General features: G+C 37.7%; 1 protein-coding gene and 1 long non-coding RNA gene across 12 annotated transcripts in view; one reads left to right on the forward strand and one right to left on the reverse strand.

The window, feature by feature from the left end:
- The window catches only part of ADGRG6 (adhesion G protein-coupled receptor G6), a 134,843-nt gene that overhangs the window by 65,300 nt on the left and 45,596 nt on the right, over positions 1–23,947 (reverse strand). For 9 of the 11 annotated variants that reach the window (XM_082474449.1, XM_082474456.1, XM_082474454.1 and 6 more), the window contains 2 exons: positions 6,053–6,394; positions 3,196–3,819 (listed from right to left, as the gene is read on the reverse strand). In XM_082474449.1, coding sequence (XP_082330575.1) covers positions 3,196–3,819; positions 6,053–6,394 — 966 coding nt within the window. The remainder of the gene's footprint in view (positions 1–3,195; positions 3,820–6,052; positions 6,395–23,947) is intronic. The other 2 variants (XM_082474459.1, XM_082474451.1) reach the window with 1 other exon arrangement.
- LOC309667006 overlaps positions 1–23,947 on the forward strand; it is a 1,642,277-nt gene that overhangs the window by 5,836 nt on the left and 1,612,494 nt on the right. The window lies entirely within an intron of this gene.

Here is a 23,947-nt window from a genome sequence, read left to right on the forward strand (position 1 = left end):
GCCACAGTGTTCTGGAAAAAAGGAAAGGTTAAAATGTTAATAGAGCATACTTTTTTTCACTTATTCAAGTTTTGCTTAGCTAACAAGCTTAGATATAATCTCTGATACAGGTATTTCCTGTCAGTTAATAAGTGACTTGGGTTCTTCAACTCCCAAAGCTTATGATTAAGCAGCAGGAAACTCCCTCTCCCGTTATTAGTCCTGATACACAGTCCAGGATATCTGACTGTACAGAATGGGGGTGTTTAACGTCATTGTGGAATGTCAAGAAGATGACTATAAAAGTTAAAGGAACTCAGACACTGACTCTGTAAGCTTGTGCTACTCCTTTGATTGAAGTCATTTTGAAAACTTACCAATGGCTGAGCTCCACGAGCACATATCTGATGCTTTCCAGTAATCGTAAGGCTTGGAAAGGAGCTTTAAAGACCGTGTTAAAGAAAATATGAGGACTCCCAAGTATAACCCCTGGGCACGGGGACAGGAGACAAGAATTTTAGCCCAACAACTGCCTCGGCCACTTATGTTTTCTAAGCTTCAGTTTCCTGCCCTTTATAAAGTGAAAGGCGTGGCCTAAATTGGGATTCTCAAACATGAGTGCCTACCCAGGCCAAAGTCAATCTACCGGGGGCTGGCGCGGGGAGAGTAAGGAGGGTGCTAAGGGCCGAGGGGACCTGGAAAGCCCCTTCAAAGGGGGTGGTCACCACTTAGCTTAAGCTGCGTTGGTCAGGCAGAACCACTAGACTAGTGTTCATTTTTTGTTTATCAGAGAATCCAAACATTCATTTTTATGTGAAATCAAATTTTTTAATGTTGGAAATAAATCATTAGTTAAAAGCATTGCGTGGAACAAATGTAAATAAATGAAAACAAATCAGTGCTGCCACCACCACCTATGTCTAAGGGCTAAATTAGCCCCTGAGGGACTGGTCTATTATCTCTGGCCCAGAAGATCTAGCAGGTCTTTTCCAGTATTGTCCAAAGTGTGTGCTTCAGAAAACTAGACCCTTTGATTTTTTTGGTCTAGTTTCAGGGGTTGGCAGATTTTCTCTTAAAGGGCCAGACAGTAAATGTTTTAGGATGGTGGGCCATGTCACCTCTCACAGTCAGCTCTGCAGTTGTAACACAGAGGCAGCCACAGGCAATACAAAACCTCATGTGCATACCTGTGTTCCAATAAAACTTTATTTACAAAAACATCCTAGTTTGCCAACCCCGGGTCTAGAGGATTTCTTAAAATAAGTTTAGGAGTTCTTGTATACTACAGTCCTCACATTTTATTATATTAAGGTATCGAAGAAGCACTGCAGGGAAGAAACCTTGTTTTGTTTAATACAAATACCATGTTAATACCTGGGAAAGCTAGTGTTTTGGCCAGCAGTGCTTTCTGGCCAGAAGAGACAGCTCTTGGACCTTTGTACACCTCATCTGGGCAAGAAGTGACTCACCTACTCTAGTACTACATCTCATCTTCTAGTCCTGCTTATTCTGAAAGACAGTCTAAGAGAACACAGTTCTAAAACTGAACTTTCTGACTTCAATTCCTGGCTTGGCCACTTATTAATTAAATGACCTTGGATAAGTTACTTAATCTCTTTCTGCAAAATGGGATTAATAACAAAACTTACATCATGGGATCTATATTGTAGGAAATAAGTTACCATGCATAAAGCACTTAAAACAGTACCTAGAACATAATATATATTCAATTTAAGTATAATTTAAGTATTTTGCCATTATTAATATGACTAGCCAAATCCTTTTTTCTTTTTTTTCTTTTGGCTGTCATAGCCCTCAAATATTGACCCACAGGAAGGCAAATATTAAATAGTCTGTATTATGAGTTTTTAATAATGGCCAAGGATATGATGAAAACAGGTCCCTAGACTAAAGATAATCACCCCGAACATAGGAAGTACACCACTGTCCTCTCCTCGCTGTTCCCATGCCACACCAAACACACACACTTGATTTTCTCAGTTTCCTTGCTGAGTGAAAGACTTCTCAGGAGTCCCTGAAGGTTGTTCTCTGTAGCTAATCTCAGAATGAGAGGATGCTGGGAACACCACGAACTCTTACAAAGTTCCAGGGTCTCCTGGAACAGGGTTGTGGTTTACCCTCTTTCCAACAACCCACAAGGAAACACCTCTCAAACGACATCACGTAACTGCCTCCCACCATCTGCAGGAGCACCAGGGACCACACGGAGAGATGAGTGGCCCACAGAGGGGTAGGTGACAGGAGTCCCCCAGGCTGGAAGGGCAAACGCAGGTCAGGGAAACAGGGCAGGTGACCTCAGGTCTTCACAGTGGGTCCTACTTTGTTGAAAGTATTGGGAATGAAGCTCTGATAGAATTTCCTCCAAAGTCACATACAAATGACTTTTGAATATTAGGCCCCTTCTTTCCCTCCTTTATTGACAGTTATCTCTGTGACTAAAAAAATATACATTATCAACACCTTAGATTTAGTCATATGACATTCAAAATTGATAATGAAATTTATACTTTTTATATTTGACTCAGTCCTACAGTAAAATAAGGACTTCCAGAATTGACTTATGTACACAGAGAATAACTGATAGAAGTTTATTTTCATATAATTTTTGTAACATAGAATTATTTCCCTAAATATTTTGCAGTTAGCTACTCAGAATAATATCACATTTAAAGTCTCCCAAAGAGCAACCAAAAAGACAAGAGTATTTTTAACAAACAACAAATGCTCATTTTCAAATAAATGGAGAAAAAAGTTAAAGAAAATTGATAGTTCCTGATTATCAAGATTTTCCATAAAATGGACAATCTTTAATACTGGCTAAGTAAATACCATTCTTTTAGGTGGTGGTTGTTTAAGTAATGCTATGGAAATTTCATTCTAGGATGACAAAGGTCAGCTTTTCACTGTATCATCTTCATGATTAAAAACAGTAACTTATTAATTTCTTTTGTTTTAGTCCTGGGGTTAACATTTCTATCTGAGACACAATAATTGTACACAATTGTTTATATTAGGTATAAACCACGTGATATTTTATGATATAGGAAAAACTTAAAAATGGTAGGACTAAAGCTTTGATTGAATATGTATGGCTGGTAATCACACACATATACGTGTGTCTATATAATTTCTTGTTGACAAACATATTCATAGAACAATGAAAAAAAAAAAAGAGTGACTATGCCACAGACTTACCACAGCTGAGGTTGCTTTCAGCTTTCAGAGCTAGGGTTGGGATATTCCAAAAGTCATTTTGCCAGTCTACCACATTCCCTTTCACATTGCAGCTGAGGTTGAAGAGGATTTTGGAATTCATGGCAAAATTCCAAAGTCGAAAGTTATAAATGTCCCCTTTTAGAGAGGCAATTTCATTTTGATTGGAGCCCAGCAACAATTTCCCATTCCCAGGAATAACTTTACTAATGGTAGAATCGCATGAAACTGCTCCATAGTTTCTTTTGAAATTTACACCAACGTATCCCAAAGAATTATTCCAAACGATGCAGAGCTGCTCAAAGCTTTCTGTGAAAATGTCTTCCTTATCTTTTACAGGTAACGCACTGTTTAGTAAGCATTTTGAGCCAGAAATAGATAGAAAGTAGCCATTCTTGGTCTTTCCGAAACTGAGCAATTGTGTGAAGGATGCATCTGAGTAGGAGAAAGCTGTCCATTCGTTGTCTTCCTTGCCAATTTTGGTTGCTTCAAAGCAGAGTGTGAAAGCTCTGAGCTCTGGAATAGAGACACTTTTTGCAAGAGATACCTGGTAAGTATCTAGCATCTGGGGTAAAATGACCTTTTGATTCCTTAAGGACACGGCAACTAGGACAAAACACAGTAACAGATAAAGCCTGTTAACGTCAGATATGGACTAATGAAATGCAAAATGTCTGATACAGCCAACCCCTCCACACTCTCTACTAATTGGCTTTTACTCACCCTTCGTCCCACACTCTCCTCTTTCTCTGTCCACCACTCTCTTTCACCAACCCAGTACCTTATACCAATAACAATAAGAAACCCCACCCATTTTAACTCTAATCACGGTTGGCTCTCACACCTAAACCTTCCAGTTATAGCTGTCAAGGTGACAGGTTTTTTCTTTTTTTAAATCCCTGATCTGAGGGGGGGGGGAAATTAAAGAACCTACTGGTTTCAAGAAAGTTCTGTTTACACATTATGATTTTCAAAACTATGTTTCTTTTCAAATAATTTCTAAACATAATAGCCAATAGTTCCATTTTTCATTAACTTTCACCCTTCCCAAACATTCCTGTGCTACCCTTTCCCTTCAGACACCCCATATCCTACTTGTCTTCCCCATCACCAGGCTATTTTAGGATCAAAGGCAAAGACAATTCCACTGAGGAGAGGGAGTCGGGTAAAAAAACAAACAAAAATGGCACTTTAAGCTATATTTCTTTTACGTCTGGGCGTGTGAGCTAGTTTCTGAGGGACAGTAAGAGCAGTGGTTAAAGGGCAGACAGTGGAGCTCCCTGCCCAGCTCTCCCACACAGTGCCCTGTGACCTTGGGCATGCACTCTACTTTAGCCCCCTTGTCTATAAAACAAAGGGAAAGGCACCTATTATACAGGTGGGCAGTAAGAACTGAATAAGTTAATACCCTCAAAGCACTGGAGCAGTATCTGTGTCATAGTCGATATACAGCTATTACTGATTACTAATAGAGATGACTATAATTATGTGCATGATAAATTCAAAATAAAAATGCTTTAGCCTAGTCCTTCTGTGACATACGTAAAATTATTAAGTAACACAATGGATTTAGCTCTGTGCTAATATTATAGATATTGTGAAACATTATGTACTGATTGGAGAGAGAAGTAGCTCTCCCCAAAAATACTGTTCAGTACTGGCTTCACATGAATACTAGTTTGAATACATTTTAACACATACCAAGAATAGCTCTATAGTAATAACATCATTTTAATATAAATATTCTAGTCAAAAATTCATGATGGAATCTAATAAAATGATGATTTTTTTAGTCTACTTCTTATATATAAAGCAGTTTATAGGTCTACTTACCCAAAGGGATACTTATACAATATGAACCCAGTATTCTACATGCATTGTTAAAATAAGAAGGCTGGAAGGAAATATGTCCATCAACATTTTATTAGTGGTTATGGCTGGGTGGTAGATGTACAGGTAATTCTAATTTGCTTTTCTTTTTTAATTTTCAAATTTCCTACAGTATCTTATAACCTTAAAACATTATTTGAAAAATTAAAGCATGTGTGTTTCAATTAACCACACATATATCTAATGTCAGTCACAAACAGTAAATAAAGCTGAAACCAAAAACACAATTTGTAATAATAATGGTCAGAGTGGTGCCTTTCTCTTTTCTTTTTTTGATACATAACACCTACTTAAGCAGCTCAGAAGGAAAAAAAAATTATAACTAAATCTCACAGTCTCAAAGCTTGAGTTTTCCTTAAGCGAAGACTGGCTTGGAGAGAATGAGATTATTTAAATGTTCTGATATGCCAGAATCCAGGAAATATGTCTGATAAAAATATATTTCTTTCCTTCAATTCGCCATTTTCAAGGGGCTTTCCTCAGGCTCTGCTGTTTATTAGCTTCAGTTATACATAGCTCTTTTTACATTTTAATTTATATGTTTATTTCCTACATTCGTCCCCCTAGTTCCTGAAAAGGGCAACATCTTTAAAGCCTAAAATAAAAGGATTTCTAAATAAGAATGTTTTAAATGTTTGATGGAGAGATGTTAGAATTACAGATTCAATTATTAGCTGTGGGATATCTACAGGGTCTTTCAAGCAGCCTTTAAATGTTCTGTATATAAACAATATAAAAAGAATTCAGCTCTACTGTAACCAGATTTTGGATCTGGTAACTGTATCACTAATGAGAACGTTCAGAGAACACTAACAGATTCTTGCACTTAAATTCTAATCCTAATCATTCACATTCACATAAAAGAGCATAACTGTCTTCTGGTCCTCGTGTTTACTGTAGAGCATGCTAAATGAAACCAGAAGGTTGGCGCTGCCTTTGGTTTACATACCTCTGATGTAGCTGGCATTGAAACCTTTCTTCTGGATGCTAAAGTCACTTGAAAAGGACACATGCATCTCATTCGCACTTGAGTTAAATGATAGGCCTTTGGCAGTTGCTCCACAAAATTTAGTCTGGCTCTCTCCATTATCAAGGGATAATGAGTCATAAATGCAATTGGGAGCTTCTTCAATGTCGAAGTCATTAAACGTTATCTGAATGATATAGCCCGCGGGGGCTCGGAGGGTCCACATGCAAGCCTGGCTGTTGGGGTAGTCGTTAGGGTAGCACGGAGAAGTAAAGGTCCCAGAAGGGTTGGAGAGGACGACCCTGCAGTTGGCACATCCCCACGCTGCTGGCCAGACAAAAGAGAGACAGAGAGAAGGGCTGGGATCAGAGGCGTGCAATTACCCAAGAGTACCGCACAATGGGGACAATCAAACGGTAAACATTTTAAAATACCAAAACATAATCATCAACATTAAAAGGAAGACGAAACCATCTCAAGAAGGAAAAGAAAAACCAAAAGAGCAACAAAAAGTAAAAGAAAAATACAAAATTTTAGAGCACTGATTTTTTAAACTGGGGGCTCATAAATGCTGAGAATCTGATAAGAGTCAGGGGAACTCCCTCCAGTAAAGTGTACGGGGGCCACTGCCCTTGGCATACAATTTCAGGGAGTACATGAGGCCTCAGGAGGCAACACTGGATTTCACACAGGTACACTGACTCAGATTAAGAATCTCTACTCTACAGGCTAACTGAGCTGGGTGGAGGGGATCTTATAGAACCATAAATGTAGAACAATATTACAAACCATGGAAGAGAAACAGTTAGGAAATAAATGTTTAAAGAGAAAGCTAGCTACCAGTACAAAAAATTCAACAAGTTATCTTCTGGCAGATTGTATTTTTTTCTAAAATTCAAAGAAACAGCATCACCTTGTATGTGTGAAGCACTTATAGTTTTGGGTTTTTTTTAATTTATTTATTTTATTTATTCTATTTTTGGCTGCGTTGGGTCTTCATTGCTGCATGTGGGCTTTCTCTAGTTGCAGCGAGCGGGGGCTACTCTCCACTGTGGTGCGCGGGTTTCTCATTGCGGTGGCTTCTCTTGTTGTGGAGCACAGGGTCCAGGCGCACAGGCTTCAGTAGTCGTGGCTCGCAGGCTCAGTAGTTGTGGCTCGAGCGTTCTAGAGCGCAGGCTCAGTAGTTGTGGCGCACGGGCTTAGTTGCTCTACTGCATGTGGGATCTTCCCGGACCAGGGCTTGAACCCGTGTCCCCTGCATTGGCAGGCGGATTCTTAACCACTGCGCCACCAGGGAAGCCCAGTACTTATAGTTTTGAAAAATACTTTCACTTCTCCCGCTTGTTCATTTTAGTTGGTAATTATATACCTGTGCGATTATCTTATTTATTCATTCATTCAGTGAATATTTATTGAGTGCCTGCTACATGCCAGGCACTATTCTAAATAGTATATACCAATGAGCAGGAAAGACAAAGTCTCTGTCTGAATAATTCTTACACTTCAGTTTTGGACCCAAAGATAAACAAACAATAATGTAATGACAGATGATAATAAGAGGTAGGAAGAAAAGTAAAGCAATCAATTATTTCTCAAGTAGTATTTATCCAGGGCCTGGTCACCAGCTGGATCCAGAAACCAAGGTCTACTGTCTTTCTATTTAATGATTCTTTTGAAATTAATATTCATGTTGCTTTTAAACATTTGTATAAATGTAGGCAGCAATGTCATTTATCCAACATTCTGGATAAATAAACTGTCATAAAACTGACACATACACTTTCTAACAGTAAAAGACTTCTACCATGTTAATGGAACTCACTCTCAACTTACTGTGTTCTTCCCTCTTTTACTGGGTTGAGTAGAATGAATATGCAATGACTTTTCTTGCAAACGGTAGTTAGTACAAGTACTACTTATTCTTCCATGATGCAGTGATATATTCAGGCATTTAGATGTGTTATGCTGCTCAAGTTAGGTTTTTCTTTTTTCCTTTCCCTGCTGCCACCTTGTGTTATGCAGGGGTTTGCTTTGCCAACTCTGCTCCCCAGCCATTCTTTCTAACTTGCCCTCCCTCTGGCTCTTTCTCCCTAAGTCTCCAACATCTTTTACAGGGCTGAGGATAGACAGAGAAAACAATCTATGGTCATCAAGTGTTAGCCAAATGCCTTCTCTTATCCATCCCTGGGGCACTGTGCTCCTCTCCTTGTAGCAGGAGTCAGAGCAGCTGGGTCAATTCCATGTGTGAGATTATTTTGTTTATCGTCTGATCCTCCCGCTGTTCTCCAGGCTCAACAAGCAGAGGGTATGTCCTGTCATAGTCACCATCTTACCCCTCAGGACCTCGCAGCACCCCCGCCACATGGGAGACCTTTGATAAAATTTGTTAAATTTATGAACAAATAAATGAGTCACTTAAATGAAGGAAAACACACCTAAATTAAAGAATGACTAAGTACAGTATATGAAACTAAGTCAACCAAAGTCTAAGTCCAAAAAAAAAGGCTGAGTGCATAAGGTCTGCAAAGATATCTCTTTGGATGGGGTTTCGGGGCTCTTTCTTCCAATGGTTTCACTCACAGCAAGAGACTGAGATGAGCGGGGCCTGCCTCTCTGACACGTTTAGCTTTCTGTTACTGTACCTTGGGCTCAGGAGAGAGAACTAATCCTAGTAGATTAACAGTAATGTACCCAGTGAAAGGCACTGGAGATTATAAAAGGAAAAAAGAAAGGAAAATAAGATACAGTCTCTGTGTCATCCCAGCACGCATGCACGCAGCATCATTTCTCCAAAATGAGATGCTATCCCCTACATCCAAGACCCAACGAACGTTCATTGTTGTCTTTATCATGATACATTATTTTTGCCAAATTCTTCCCTAGAGCTAATGAAAGGCATAAAAACAAGTCGATCTGGCTGACCACACTGACCAGGTAGTCTTGAATAAATTAATTTCTCTGTACCTCAGCTTCACCACTTTATACTGGTGGTAATAAAAGTGCCCACCACCCATGGTTATAGGGAGGACTAGATAGATTAATACTGGAAGGTCCTGGAAACTGTACTGGCCACAGAGTTAGCACTATTTAAATGTTGGCTATTATTAATCATTACTATAACAAAATCTGTGCATCAATAATTTAAGACAGAAAAAGTAGCACCCCACCTTAACAGAATCGCTTTTTCCCTTAGGCACTCATTGTGATAGAAAAGAGAAAGAGAAGACACCCATAATAATCACTTAAAAAGCACTCAAAGCATTCTTCTATGTGATTCTCATCTGCAGTAGCTAAACCGCATTTAGAGATAATGCTACCAAATAGCGATTATCTTAATTGGATGAAATGTCAATTAAACTAGGCACAGTATCATCGTGTTCATTATATTTATAGATCACAGTAAAGGGCTTTCACATAGATTATCTCACTTGGCATCATAACAACCCTGGGAATTAGCACCTCCTCCCTCTTCAGATGACATGAATAAGACTATTAAAGATTATATAACTTGTCCAAAGTTACATATCTAATTGATAGCAGGACCAAGGTTCAAACCAGCTCTTTTGAATATAAGTCTAGTGTTTTTCTAGAGGAGGAAAAAAGTTGCCAAGATTAAACAAAAGACACAGCAAAGTGATGAGCCCAAGTCTTGTTTTAAGAGACAATGCTTTTTAATGGGCAATTTCATAGTTAAACATACGAAATTAAGTGTAAACATATGTTTACACTCAAACTTAGTGTAATCACCCTAAAATTGATATATTTTAAGAAACTAATTTTGAAATATTTTAGTAAAGAATGTTAGAGAGTCTGAAATGTAGTGCTTTGGATTTGTCCACTTGGAGCAATCAAATGTCACTGCTAATTGATTCCTACACAGTGAGCCAGTTCATGAAGAAATTAATTTGTTCTCTCTTAAAGGTGGGGCTACTTAAAAAGATGGCTACTGAAGTAGCCACTGAATGAGGGCTTGGTAAAACCAGAGTTAACATTTTCTAAAAGCGAGCCAACTCAAAACATCTGGCTCAAGTTGTTCTCAAAGACAGATATAATAACATATTCACACTCATAATTTATAAAAGCAGTTTTCAGGTAATCTAAACAAACAAACCAAATTCCACCCTCGGTTCTTGCCTATGCTTGCAATGCTGAGTAATAATTTACTTCTGCATATTTTCACAAAACTTTATTCTTCAAAGAAACTCAAATCTGAAATGGAAAACCTCCCAGTTATGCCAAAGGCTATCTCAATTTATAAAGAACACTTAGATTTAGATTTAATGGAACCATTATCTCATTTTTTTAAAATCTGAGATTTGGATTCTTACTCCACCTTTGCTGTAAGTACTTCTCTATAAATCAAATACTATGTGCTTTAAAATCTAAGACAGGAGTATCAGATCCTAAGAGATAAATAGAAAGAGATTAATTTTAGCGGCTTTCAACACAGATCTGTAGACAAAATAACTGATTTTCCTATACTGTGTTAAGTGGTTAAGAAATGAATGCACTTAAATCTTTTTTTTTTTTTTTAATTTGAATGTGTGTAAAACTGCCACTAATAAATTTGTTGTAAAACCTGGCCGGTGAAAAAAATATCTCCAGAAAATTTCCTTTCGGTTGCCTATTCAGTTGGCGTCTGTTCAAAGTCACTGTTTGAATTACCTATGTGAATCTATTAAATTCTAATCAATGAGTTGCTTAAAAAGGTTTAAAATATTTAGTAGCCTTGGTGGTTTCTGAAGATTAAGCCTCAGGGCGGCAACTGAGAGCTCCAGGATCAGCCTGATGCCTTAATCATTACCAAGCCAGGACAGCCACACACCATTTCTCCAGATCAAGTGAAATGCTGCCAGATATAACATCACTGAAATGTAAAATATAAATAATACTTTAGATGCTGGCATGTGTTAAATGACTGATAATACACAGAACTGAATGACTTCATCAAAGTAAGTATTTAAATTTAAGTGATTTCAGGCCTCTATGCATATTTTTTCAGGATGGCACGGACTCGGAAAGCAATGTGGCTGTGGCATCTGCGTTTCTGTTAATGTGACAGACTTGGCAAGCATCCCCGCACTCCCTCACCACTCCTCTTCAAGCTCTGCACTCAAAGACAGCATTGCCGTCCAGGGGAAAGTCACTCTTTCACCAAGGTTACGTTGGCCATTCCATTCTCCTGCTAGAACTCTCAGCAGCCAAGGAAGGATATCTGTTTGCTCTCAAACTCCTCCTAAAACACTGGCTTCCCCAGGGTTAACCAGAAAATTGTCTGATGTCCCTCTGTGATGTTTCAACCTCAAAATGTTCTTTGGAAGCACCATGAATATGAAGGTACCGCAATGACTTAGGTCTGAGTTCAAAAGTGTACCACTCTACTCGAATGAGTTCAGTTAAGTCTGGCCTTGCTAGAAAACTAACAAAAAGTTGAAATGAAGGTTTCTTGGTGAGGCACCATTAAACTTGACAATTTTTTGAAGCTCCAAAGAGATCCATATGCACCACACCCTCAAACACATTTCTGTCTTCTGTAATATTGTTAATGCTTAAACTTTGAATCCTGTCTTTCCATAATCACCTTGGCATGAGAACATTCCATATGTAACTGCAAAAGGTAATACTTTTGGGAGATCCAAACAAGTCAACTGTTGTAAATCCTTCTAGAGTCAGCTTATTATGTAGATATATATCCTTGCAAGATATATATCCCTTGCACGTGCATGCATTTGCACACACACCCACACACATTCTCATGGGAAACTATTCTCTCTTAAGTAATGGTTGAGTTTTTCTCCAGCTGTTAAAAACAAAACAACAACAATCTAAGGGCAATGCACAATCTGAAACAGTCTACAGCTGCCTGGCCTATCACTTAATCTACCTTCTGGTTAATACATTCAAGTCTCTTATCCCCTCCTTTCCTGCACTGTAAACCCCTAACTCTGTATTAATCTAGCCATGGACTTTCTTGCTCTCTAATGCATAGACTTCTGAGCACTGTTGAAAGAATTCTCAAAATCATGCAGATTATTTATACTAAAGAGGTTTCCAATTTGATCTCACTCATGCTCTGTAACATTTGATGCCTCTGAACACTCCCTGATTCTCAGTCTCCCCACTCGGTTCTTACCATCTCCTTGTTCTCCTCCTGCCTTTCTCTCTGCCTTCTCTGAGCTTACCTCTGCTCTACTGGCCCTTACAATCCTTGCAGTTCAAAGTATGCGCCTCTGACCAGCAGCAGCAGCAGCAGCTGGGAGCTCGTTAGACAAGTGGAATCACCCAGACCTTCTAAACAAAATCTGTATTTTAACAAGATTTTCTGGTGATTTGCAAGCACATTAAAACCTGAAAAGCACTCCTTTAAGTAACAACATACTGCAGAAGCTATTCACAATCTCCATGCGTGCACCTGCTCCCAGGAAGATCTGCCTCTCCTACATCTCTGGCAGTTGTATTTGTCCCATGACCCCAGGGGAGGACCCCTGACCTGAAGGGAACCAAATCATGGGCTTGGCTACTCGGTCAGATGCCCTCTCTTTGAAGTTAGAGGCACGGATAATTTATTCAGAAAACGATGAACAACAGAATGACAAAGTTATATAAACTCAAAGGTAGCAGCTTCCTTGGCCACTTGCAAACAAAGACACTGATGGGCAGACGGAGAAAAGAGAAAGAGAAAAAATGTAAGAACAGAGAGATGAGAGAAAAGCAGAACTTTGAAGAGCAGAGACTTTAATTCTAGACATGCCATGTCACCAACGAAGGAGCTGTTCTTTGTGGCTTCTCCTTGGATTCTATGACAAGAACTCTTATACCTACTGTGCCACCTCTGTTGATCCTGCATTATGGATTTCTGATCCTTAAAACCAAGTCTGCCCCAAGCCACTCCTTTATGGGGCTCTCCTCTCTCTTCAGCTCTTCTCGCCCCACGTTCATTCTCTCTGGGTGATCTCATCTAAACATAGGTCTCCATTATGTCCAAATGCTGACGACATACATGTTCTAGTGCACACCACACCCGCACTCGAGAATGTCTACTCAACATCCCCACTTGGATATCTCATAGATCCCTCAATCCAAACATCTTTCCTCAAACCATTTATCCATGTTATAAGTGTTAGTTGTAAGAAAATCTCCAAGCTAGGACTCTGAATATCCCTTCTCTCTTCCTTCTTCCACCCCCCTTAAAATAGTTTGTCAAGGGCCATGACCATATATGATTTTATTCATGGTTTTTCATTTATCCCCTTCTCTCATTCCCATGGCTACTTAGTTTAAGCTTCTTGTCTTTTCTCTCCTGGAAAAAAGCTCAGTAACTAGTCTTTTTGTCAATAGTCTTGTCACCTCCAATTCATCCTCCCCATCACTACAAGAAATATCTGTGAAAATGCAAATGCAAGTACAAAAATGTTTTCTCAGAGAAAACCATAATTCAAAAAGACACATGCACCCCAGTGTTCACTGCAGCACTATTTACGATAGCCAGGTCATGGAAGCAACCTAAATGTCCATTGACAGACGAATGGATAAAGATGTAATATATATATATACAATGGAATATTACTCAGCCATAAAAAAGAATGAAATTGGGGCATTTGCAGAGATGTGGATGGAACTAGAGACTGTCATACAGAGTGAAGCAAGTCAGAAAGAGAAAAACAAATGTATATTAACACATATATGTGGGATCTAGAAAAATGATACAGGTGAACCGGTTTGCAAGGCAGAAATAGAGACACAAACGTAGAGAACAAACGTATGGACACCAAGGCGGGAAAGCGGGGTGGGGAGTGAATTGGGAAATTAGAATTGACATATATACACTCATATGTATAAAATAGATAACTAACTAAAAAATAAAATTAAAAAATATATTACACCCTGTAGCTAGCATTCTTTCACTCTTTCTAATTTAAACACAAATAAAAACAAAATGAGAAAGAAGAATTGAAAACATAAAAAACTAAAAAAATAAAATGTTTTCTCTAACTTGAAATCTTCTCTGAAATCCAACACGACAAGCTTCTTTGAATGACACATATAGCGCTCCATATTTGTCCTCTTCACCCTTTCTAACTCATCTCTCACCATCTCCCCATAACCATTCACTCAGTAAATACTTATTAAGCATCTATGTGCCTGGCACTGTGCTGGGCACTGGGAATGCAGTTGTGGGCAAGATACAATCCCTGACATGATGGAACGTAGAGATTACTACAAATACAGATAAATAAGTAGATTGTGATAATACAATGTGAAAATTGCTCTAATGGAGCAGGTAGATGAGTGCAATAACCAATGTTTAGATTTCGTAGAAACAGAGCCATTCCTAACAGATGAGGAAGAAACTGAGACCTGAACATGCAGCAGAGAAGTGGGCCAGTGAAGAAGGGAAGCAGAGGAGAAACAGAAAAGAGGGTTCTGTGCAGTAGGGTCAGCGGTTTGCAAAGGCTTGCGGGTGAGAGAGAGCAGGGATTGTTCCAGTAACTTAAGAGTTTAGTTTAGCTGAAGCAGAGTGTGCAAGGTGGGGAGAAACATGAGATAAAGATGGCAAGATAGGCAGAGATTAGATTCTACAGGATTTTGCAAGCCATGTTAAAAAAATTCTTTTTTAAATATAATAAAAGCAGTAGGGAAAATAAAAAGGTCTTAATTAGGGGAAAGTAAAATAATCAGATTTGTATATAGCAGATATTTTTTAAAACCTCACCCTTGTACACATAAACAACACAAAATTACCAGAACAAAGACTGCTGTAAGAATCACTGCAGCCTAACCCAAAGGGCTGACGGATGACAAGAAGAGAGACAAAAGACAGCAAACCATCCTGGCAGCTTGTTTGTGGAAAGAAAAAAGCAGTTACAGTGGTAAAGGAAGATTAATTCTACAAGGATTCAGTGAATCAAAGCCTAACTGTTGATGGGTAAGATAAAAAGGCAGCAAAGTGACCAAGGTAGCATTTATCGAAGATCTGTCTTACTTTGATGTACTATTACCCCTAAAAAAAAACTGAGGGAACTATAAAAAAAAGTTCATTTTACTTGAGAATGTCACAGAAAGCCTTTCCATACGGACTATCTAGGCAGCATTGCAGGATAAAACTGGTTTATGTTAGCATTAATGAGAAAATTATTGCTAAATATTACCAACATAAGTAGAGAATGTCTTAGCCTAATAAAAGCTAATTATAGTTCTAATACCCATGAAGGCAATGATGTCATTACTGGCTAAATAGCACATGACTAACTTCTTAAGCACATGAATGCAGCTAATGAGATATCCATGTAAAGTACTAGGACTGTACTTGGTTCAAAGTGAGACGCTCAAATCATATTCACTTTTACTGTTGTGACTGTGGTTGTAATTTAATAGCAGAGCATGTTAGCCATATTTCAGTTTGTTCATTCATTCATTTATTCATTCATTCATTTATTCAATTTTCTGGGCCCCTACTTCCATTCATTTTCAGTTTTCTTTTAAATATCTTTACATATGTTTATCAGAGGGTGGTCAGAGGGAAGGTAGGATTAAAAGGTCCCTGTTATGTGGGTGCAGGTAAAGTCCCTGAAATTAATAGCTAGAACTAGTTTTGCTTTTACAAACTTGCCCTCCTAGTAAGTTGGGAGAATATATTGGGAAGAAGATGGTAGTAGCTGAGTAAGTGTATATATCTTAGCTCAAATTTTCCAAATGAGCCTTTAATTTGAAGACATAAAAAAAACAAAAAACAAAAAACACTCAGGTTTGTACACATAATGGAAGCAGTTTAAATAGTCAAGGTTTGGAGCAAAGCAAATTATAGATGCAACTGGCATAATTTTGCCCTTTTACAGAATACTTTTTAATGTAAACATCTTAGTAATAAGAAAGAGCTGATGTAAAAATTACATAATATAGATTTTTTTAATTTTTTTTGTTAAAACTTTCCATTTTATACATAAATAGGTTGTTTAAATATGCTAACTGCCTTAAGTTAATCCATCACTGGAATTAATTACTTTTCAAAATATTTGTATAATGTTAACTTTGCACATAGATCTCAAGTAAAGTATATTAGAGAAGTGTGTGAGAGAGGGAGAGAAAGAAATAGATTATCTCAAGATATTTTCCGTAAACTCTAAAGTTGAACTTTAAAAAGATTTCTTCTAGTCCAATTCCTTTCTAGCTAAATCACAAGGTCTATCTGATAAAGAAAAAAAATTGTTATTGTTGTGGGAAAAAGACACTGTAGCAAGAACAATAAAAAAAAAACATTGTAGCAAGAACAATATGCTTATGAAGCTGAACTAGAAGCTTTCTCAAGATCCTTTCCAGATCTAAAATTATACCTTTCAAGGTATTTTTTTAATGTGAAATAAGCAATATAAACACATATAAAAGTCATAAACCCGTCTTCTCTGGAGATGCAGAGAAATAAAAATAACAACTGTAATAGCAACTAGCATTTAGTGAGTGATTACTTTGTGCCAGATGAGAGGGGATTAAATTGCCTTTCTCTTGAAATAATCTATGGTTGTGTGAATATCTGGGATATATTGCAAGTGGATCACAGTGGGTTCTGCCCCTAGCTAGTGACTAGCCATTGAGGTCCTGGTTTCCACAGCTGAAAGAAATGTCTCTTATGGTTCTAAAACCCTAGTATCAGTGATGAACTTAGGGCCTCGCACACATCAGAGCTTCAACTGCTCCCCCCACTAGGAAGAAGCTTCCAGGAGAGTCATGAAGACATCTGATGCTCCCCAAGGAAAGGAGTATGCCGACGTACAGCTCAAGATATTATGAGGCAGGAGGGTCTTTTTGAGTATTCATGAGTCTCAGCTTGTTTGTGTTATTTGTCCACTTTGGAGCCGTAAATCAGCCAGTGCAGGTTGAATGCAAGTAGAGCTAATGCTCGGCAAACATCCTGGCTTCTGGGATATATTCCGACTGCTCAAGAAATTTCCACATCTTGCTAACAGTACTTATTGTGCTATTTTGAATATTGCTGGCTTAGAATTACAGAGCAAGCTGTGACAGATTGTGAAGATTTAGAGTGTGGTTACATCAGGGAAAAAAAATCACCTCCTTTCTACTTAATATAGCTGCTTTTGTATGTTCTTGATGCCTACCAACTTACTTTACAAAAGAAAAAAAATCATCTATTACTTTCATAAAATTAATACACCTATTGAGCAATGAGGTCGAACCTTGGTTTGCCACACCATTGACAAAATGTTTACCTGATTTCAAATTGCACTGGGTCGGGGACCAGGCGATGTAGGTGTAACTCTGTACAGCCTCTGGCCGGTTATGTACATACAGGCAACTCAATCAACTTCTCCACAGTTAAACTGCTTCACCTCTGCCCTGAGAGAGCCTCCACATCAATCACAAGTCGGCAGCAAAAACACACTGGAAGAAGTTCATGAAGTTCACCAAGCTGCATAATTATAAGTTTCCAGGAGAATATAAAAATCTACTTGCTTACTGTCTTCTTTCAGCCAGCTTTATTTTTAAACTCAGAAAAATGGGAGAGTGACTTGTTATAGGCGGGGGAATAAGGTCACACCTGCAGGCAAGCCAGAGAGGAAGCCAAACCACCAAAAGTGGGTGGGCTGGGTGGCCTACAGAGCAAACAGGGCAGCGTGTTTCCAGTTGGAGGTGCAACCCAAGAACAGAAGTTGGTCAGTGTCTGAGAGGGCTGAACTGGGGCAAACCTCTCTGTCGCTGGAGAGTGTCAGAGTACTCAGGCTGCACATAACTGTTTCACTCCCTAGTGAGGGAGCTGAGCCATCATTCGAAATGTCTGTAAATTGCTTCTATGCTCTCGATCATTTATTTAGCTTTGCAGTGTTGTTTGAGGGAAAGGGAAATATTATTTTAACACACAGATTCCTTTCATGATCCCATTTAGAACAGCAAGTAGGGAAGTTTTGTAGGGTATTATCTAAGGAAGTTATTTTCCAATAATAATAGGTATAATATTATTCTTGTTCAGTACCAGGTATCATACATAGTTCAGTCACCGCCTCCCTTCATCAAAATAACACTGATGCTTAGGCAGACTGAGCCCCAGTGATTATTGAAATGACTTTAAGGAGGTCCATCTTAGAGAAAAACTGAAAGGGAAATTTCAAACAATGGCAATTTGGGATTCCAATATAAATACAAAGCTTTAGAAACACATATATCATTTTCCCAGGGAAGGGTATATGGTGGGAAGGCTATATGCCATTTTGGCATCAGATCTCAATCCAAAAAAGGTGAGGAACTTTAGGTTTTTTGATTCTTTAATAATGAATTAAGTAGGAGATATCTGGATAACAGATCTTTTCTGAAAATTATTTGCTAAGATAATCTGAGTAAAATCTCTACTCAAGAAAATCAAAATGATTTTCTTCTCCAATATAATTGGCTAACTTTCCATTTGGGGGATGAGTAAGACATCAGGCATTTTTCTGAAGGACTACCCAGCCAGCATGGTACTGTTCTAAGTAGAACTGCTAGCCTCACTATGCAAAATGAGCCAAAACAAAAGAAGTTTATTGAAATTTTAATAAAAGTTAATATTTGCTTGTAAAGCGATGTTAATAGTTTGCATATAGGTGATTTTGCCTGAAAGGAATATTTTCTTAAATTATCAAAAATATTTTTCTCCGACACACCATTTTTATGGATATTATTTTATGATGTTTTACAATTATTTTTCTACAAAACTATAAGTCATGATTCAAAAGTGAACAATGCAGATGAAGTTCCTCTGTCTCATAACAAACAACAGTCAATAAGAAATATATGAACCATGCTGAACTTAAAATGCAGGCCAAAGCTCTCGGCTAAAACATAAAAGAGAAATGTTCTAAATGACTGTATGAAAAACTTAATGTATAGCAACAAATGCAGGATCATATCTGGTCATTAGCAACTCAAACAACAAAGACCCTTTTCACAGAAGAATATGAGAAAAGCAAAACCTTAAAGGATAGCCTAGCTTGTCATTTCTGTTTACTATATTTAAACATTTGCTCACTGGAGAGCTGAAAATTAAACACCTATAGTTCACATAAGATCTTTTGGATGCAAATCGAAGTTTCCATTTGAACTGGCTTCGGAGTTGCTCCTATGCTAACATCTGTACAGCTGCTCTCAGTACGTAAACCCTCCATACACTTGACTAGAAATAGCACACTGCCTGGCTGGAACTTTTTGCACAGCGTTTCAATGAAAGACACCACTGTCCTCTAAAACACATTATTCAACAATTAGATTTGGGCTGCTGAAGCAAAAGACAAAGCCTCCACTATATCCTGTTTAGTTCTATCAATTTGCTTCATGATATCATTCTTAGGTACAGCCTTTCAATTCACAGTTTGATATTTTTACAGGGCTTCTAGTGATGTAGAAACTATGTAAAAAGATGTGCATCTACCTCCTAGGGTACAGTCTTTTCAGAAGTATAAAAAATAAGGACTTTAGTTAGAAAATTTCATGTTAGAGTAACTTTTCTATCAAAACCTTTAATAAAGGCAAATTTTAATGAAAAAGAGTATACCCAATTGTACCCCACTTGGTACAACATCCAAGTAATGTAAATGTGCTGATCCTTTTGCTGTCTTCAGCAGACTGAAAAAAAGAAATAAAAAAGAAAAGATAATGCCAATGCTCAGTTGATTTGATCCAGGATTTTAGGGGAAGGCTGGAGGGAACATTCTGCACTCAGAATGTTTGATATAAGCTGTGATTAAATCATCTCAAGATGAGTGGCACCTTGTTAGATACAACTGGAATAGCATTATGGCAGGTTAAACTATCACATTTTCCTCTTGACCTCCTTTGGTAACTGGGGTAAGGAATACAGAGAAGTAAAATAAAATAGATTTTGGACATAGCTTGGGTGGGAGCCCTTTGCTGTCTGCTTCCTCTTTGATTCTTTGGGTTATATCCAATAAAAATGTAAGTAGAGAGAAAAAAAAGAAAAACCAAATGGATATCTCTAAGATGACCGACTTATCTTCAGTTCATTCCGTGACACTGTTTAATGCCGGTACACAAAGTTACAAATTTCCTTCATCCCACATAGAGAAAGGCTTGGGTTTTTTGTTTCTTCAGGTTTTTTTTGTGGGTTGGGGGGGAGATATGAAAATCTTGTGGTACACACTCTGAAATTCAAGACTATTTTTCTTGGCACGCTTCATCTAATTTTATTTGCTTGCTTTTTCTTTGTCAGATTTTTTTTTTATTGATTAAATACCACAAATTCATAAGATGAGCCAGGCTAAACAAAAAAGTAAAGAATAAAAAAGGACAAAGTTCTACATGCACACACATAATATGTGTGCCTTCTGGATGAGTATATGATATAGATGCAGACAATTTCCATGACGTCAGGCATCATGGTTACTTAATTCACTGCAAAATACCCAGTGCCCAGTGTTAGACATGGCAAAGATTCACCACTCAAATACCCAGAAATTGAGAAAAGAACACACACACATGTGTGTACTTCAAAATATATATACAACATTAACATATATGCCTTTACATATATTTTAAATATATTTATTATATATGTAATACAAGATATATATTTTTAAATAATCAGGATTCTTATATGATAGAAAAACATCAACTTGTTTATTCTTTCCTGGTTATGATAAAGTTAAATTAGAATTTCATTCAAGGCTGAGATTATATTTGATTTCATAAAATATGTTTGCTTCACTCTAATCAATCTATACTTACTCAGCACATACTGTGTTTAAGGCATAGGTTCTAAGTATTAAAGAGGAAAATGATTCACTTCGGGAAAAACATGAAGCCATAGCAGAGGGGTCACGAATTTCCCTAAGTAGGAGGGTCACTGTATGTAAGACCAGTTATTGACATTATACATGTTTTCATCTTGAACCACCTGGATCTCTATTATCAATAACATTTAGCAGGGTATCACTGCTTGCAGAAATCTAGGTCACCCACCTCATGCCCCTCATTTTACAGATGTGGAAGCTAAGGCTCAGAGATACCAACTGACTTGCCAGAGAGAAAACTGTAAATTAAAATCAAAATGAGAATTGTTTCTGTTTCCCAACTATGGTAAATGCAAATATTCTCTAATATGTGGATGCCTGTGCTATATTTAAACCAGAAAATAAACGTTAGCATGCCTAAGATGTCTCAAGTCATGTACAATTATCTTTCCATATTTAAGTTAAATTCTCATAGCAACCTTGCAAAGTATAGTATATCACTGTTTTATTGAACGGAAAACTAAGGTTTCTGTATACCATCTTAATGCATCACTTTGCTTGTATAATCTAGTCTGTACATTTCTGAAAGTCAGGGGTCACATCTCATTTGGGTTAGTAGTCAACATTATATGCTAAATCTATTTCTAGTGGTGGCCATATGGGTGCCCACAGTATTAACAATGACAATTAATAATAATCTTCAAATTTTCTCCAGAATCAAAGGATGTTAAGGAATCTCAGAGTTTAGATAATCCACTCTACCATCTTTCTCACTGTAAGAAGGAGTAACATGAAACGAACATGAACTTTGGAGTCAGGGACACTTGCCATTTGTATGTGATCTTGGGCAAGTCATTCAACCTCTTTAAACCTCTGTTTCTTCTTAGGAAAGAGAAGACATCACCTCCTTTTTGGGGTTACTGCATGAATTAGTGAAGCCCTATATAAAGTGCCTTACAAAACGGCTGACATAGCGTAGTCATTCGATTACTGGTGATGTAACGGCTGCTGCACAACACTGACCAGGTCCCCTCTTCAGGACTGTACTCATTCTCTCAGCTGCTGAGGCTGCTTGCCACTGACAGCTCACAGGTGAGTCTCCCTCAGAAGACTGCCATCACCTGAAGAGACACTGCACCCAAAGTCACGCTTGCTTCCCACAGTAGCCCTGACCCAGTGACTGACCACAGTAGGGGCACAAGGGCCAGCCCCCTTGCCCCAATCTGAGAACTCTGAAGGGTATCCCAGCTTCAGAGCTGCCTGTAGTATCTGCTGAGGCCATTTCTGTGACTAGGTCGAAGCCCAACTTCTCTCTTTGCCCTAGGAGACCACTCCCTGATACACCTCCTACATCTAATACCCATTTCAGGGTCTGAGTTGCAGGAGGAACTCAACCTGCAACATCTGGTCACTTCATTGTCTCATGCTTGAATGGAGCAGTAGGCACTGAAGATGCTCAGTAAAGAAATCTCCATGGAAACTGCAGTGATCCAGTAGAAAAAATACTAAAGTGAGAATTAAAAGATGTTACGTCTGGTTCCAGTCATTACCTAGGAATGTTGGGTCACTTTAATATCTCAGCTTTAATGGTTTAAAATGTGATGGCATTATAATTCTGACATAACATTTAGGTTGCCTCATTTTAGCTCTCTCTTTAGTCCCTGCTATTTCTACAAGGCCAAGAATAAAATTACCTGTATTGAAAAAACATCAATAGTTATATTTTCACCAAATCCCAATCAATTCACAGACCAAGATGACTCATTTACAGATCATGATTTTTTTTCTTAACATACTTGGAATGCAGAAATTTCCAGATTAATCTAACCAAGTGACAACTGATTAAATAATTCACTGCAGAATACTAATCAAAGTATACTGCTGATCAACAAAACTTCCTATACTATTGATACCACTAAGATTTAAAGTAATTTTTAGGAAACTAGTTCTTCTTTTTCTGAAGTCTAAATATCTCAAAAGAAAACTTTATGTTCAATTATCGCTTTGCTTATGATCCATGAATTTTTTTGAAACAAAGAAAGGAAGTTATTTAGTCACTGAAGTACACTTTGCATTCACGCTGAAGTAGCAGATGCTTTCAAATGATGTTAGGAATGAACAGAGGAGAAAATTAGAAAATGATATTTTCCATTATCCTATTTTTACCAATCCAAAGATACACACTGTTCCTGCTGGAAAAATGACCTTTCTTAACTTATGTCTAAATTTGCCTCTTTCTTTTGATCTTTTAACATTTGATGCGGAGTCCAATTGTAAGGCGGCTCAGTTGATCAAAGGCGGATTTTCATATTCTTTTTGATGTATCTTCTAGAGGGCTTAACAAACACCATTTTAAAAACATACTGTACTAGAACATAAACCTATCACTCATGTTTGTTTTTTATTGAATTTCTGGTAAGCGAGTGGTGCGATGATTCTCAAAACCTGAATTCCACCACTCTATTACCATGTAGCTAATGGGTTCAGAAAAATCCAACCACAAAAACATAATCACAGTAGTTCTCTGTAAAGAGGTACCTGAAACCTCATTGATTACGACACTTAAAATGTTCCCTGTGAAGGTCAAATTCAAAACATATTTATGAAAAATAAACCTTTATGTTTAGATTTTAAATCTGTTGGCCAGAAAAAACATGGTAGTTTGGTCCAAAATATAAAAAACTAACATAGGAATCCAGGAGTATATTTAGCTACCTTATTCAAATAAAAACTCTTGTCAGTATTTGGAAGCTATGATGAAGAGTTCCCTAGGAATTTAGAAATCAGATTGTTCTTTAAAGCATTACATTTTCACTCTTTTGCATTGATACCAACAGACATATTCATCTTAGAAAAAGAGAATCTTTCTGAGAAGAGGAAGACTTGACTATTATCAAAATGAATGTAGAGAAATAAAATAAATATGGTAAAAGGAAAATCTAAGAAGAGCTCAATGGGAATACCTATCTATGTACTCTACTAGGCCAGCAAGAAAATCCTAGAAAATGGCCCAGAGTCCCTGTGAAATGGATACACAAGGCTCATTTGGATTGATAGAGTTAAAAACTAGATTCATCACAATCTTTTAATTCATGCTCAGACCACTATCTGGTTTCTTATATAGGTGTACCATCTACTCTTCCAGCTC

The sequence above is a fragment of the Balaenoptera physalus genome, assembly GCF_965194825.1.
Source record: "Balaenoptera physalus genome assembly, chromosome: 9".
Classification (NCBI taxonomy): domain Eukaryota; kingdom Metazoa; phylum Chordata; class Mammalia; order Artiodactyla; family Balaenopteridae; genus Balaenoptera; species Balaenoptera physalus.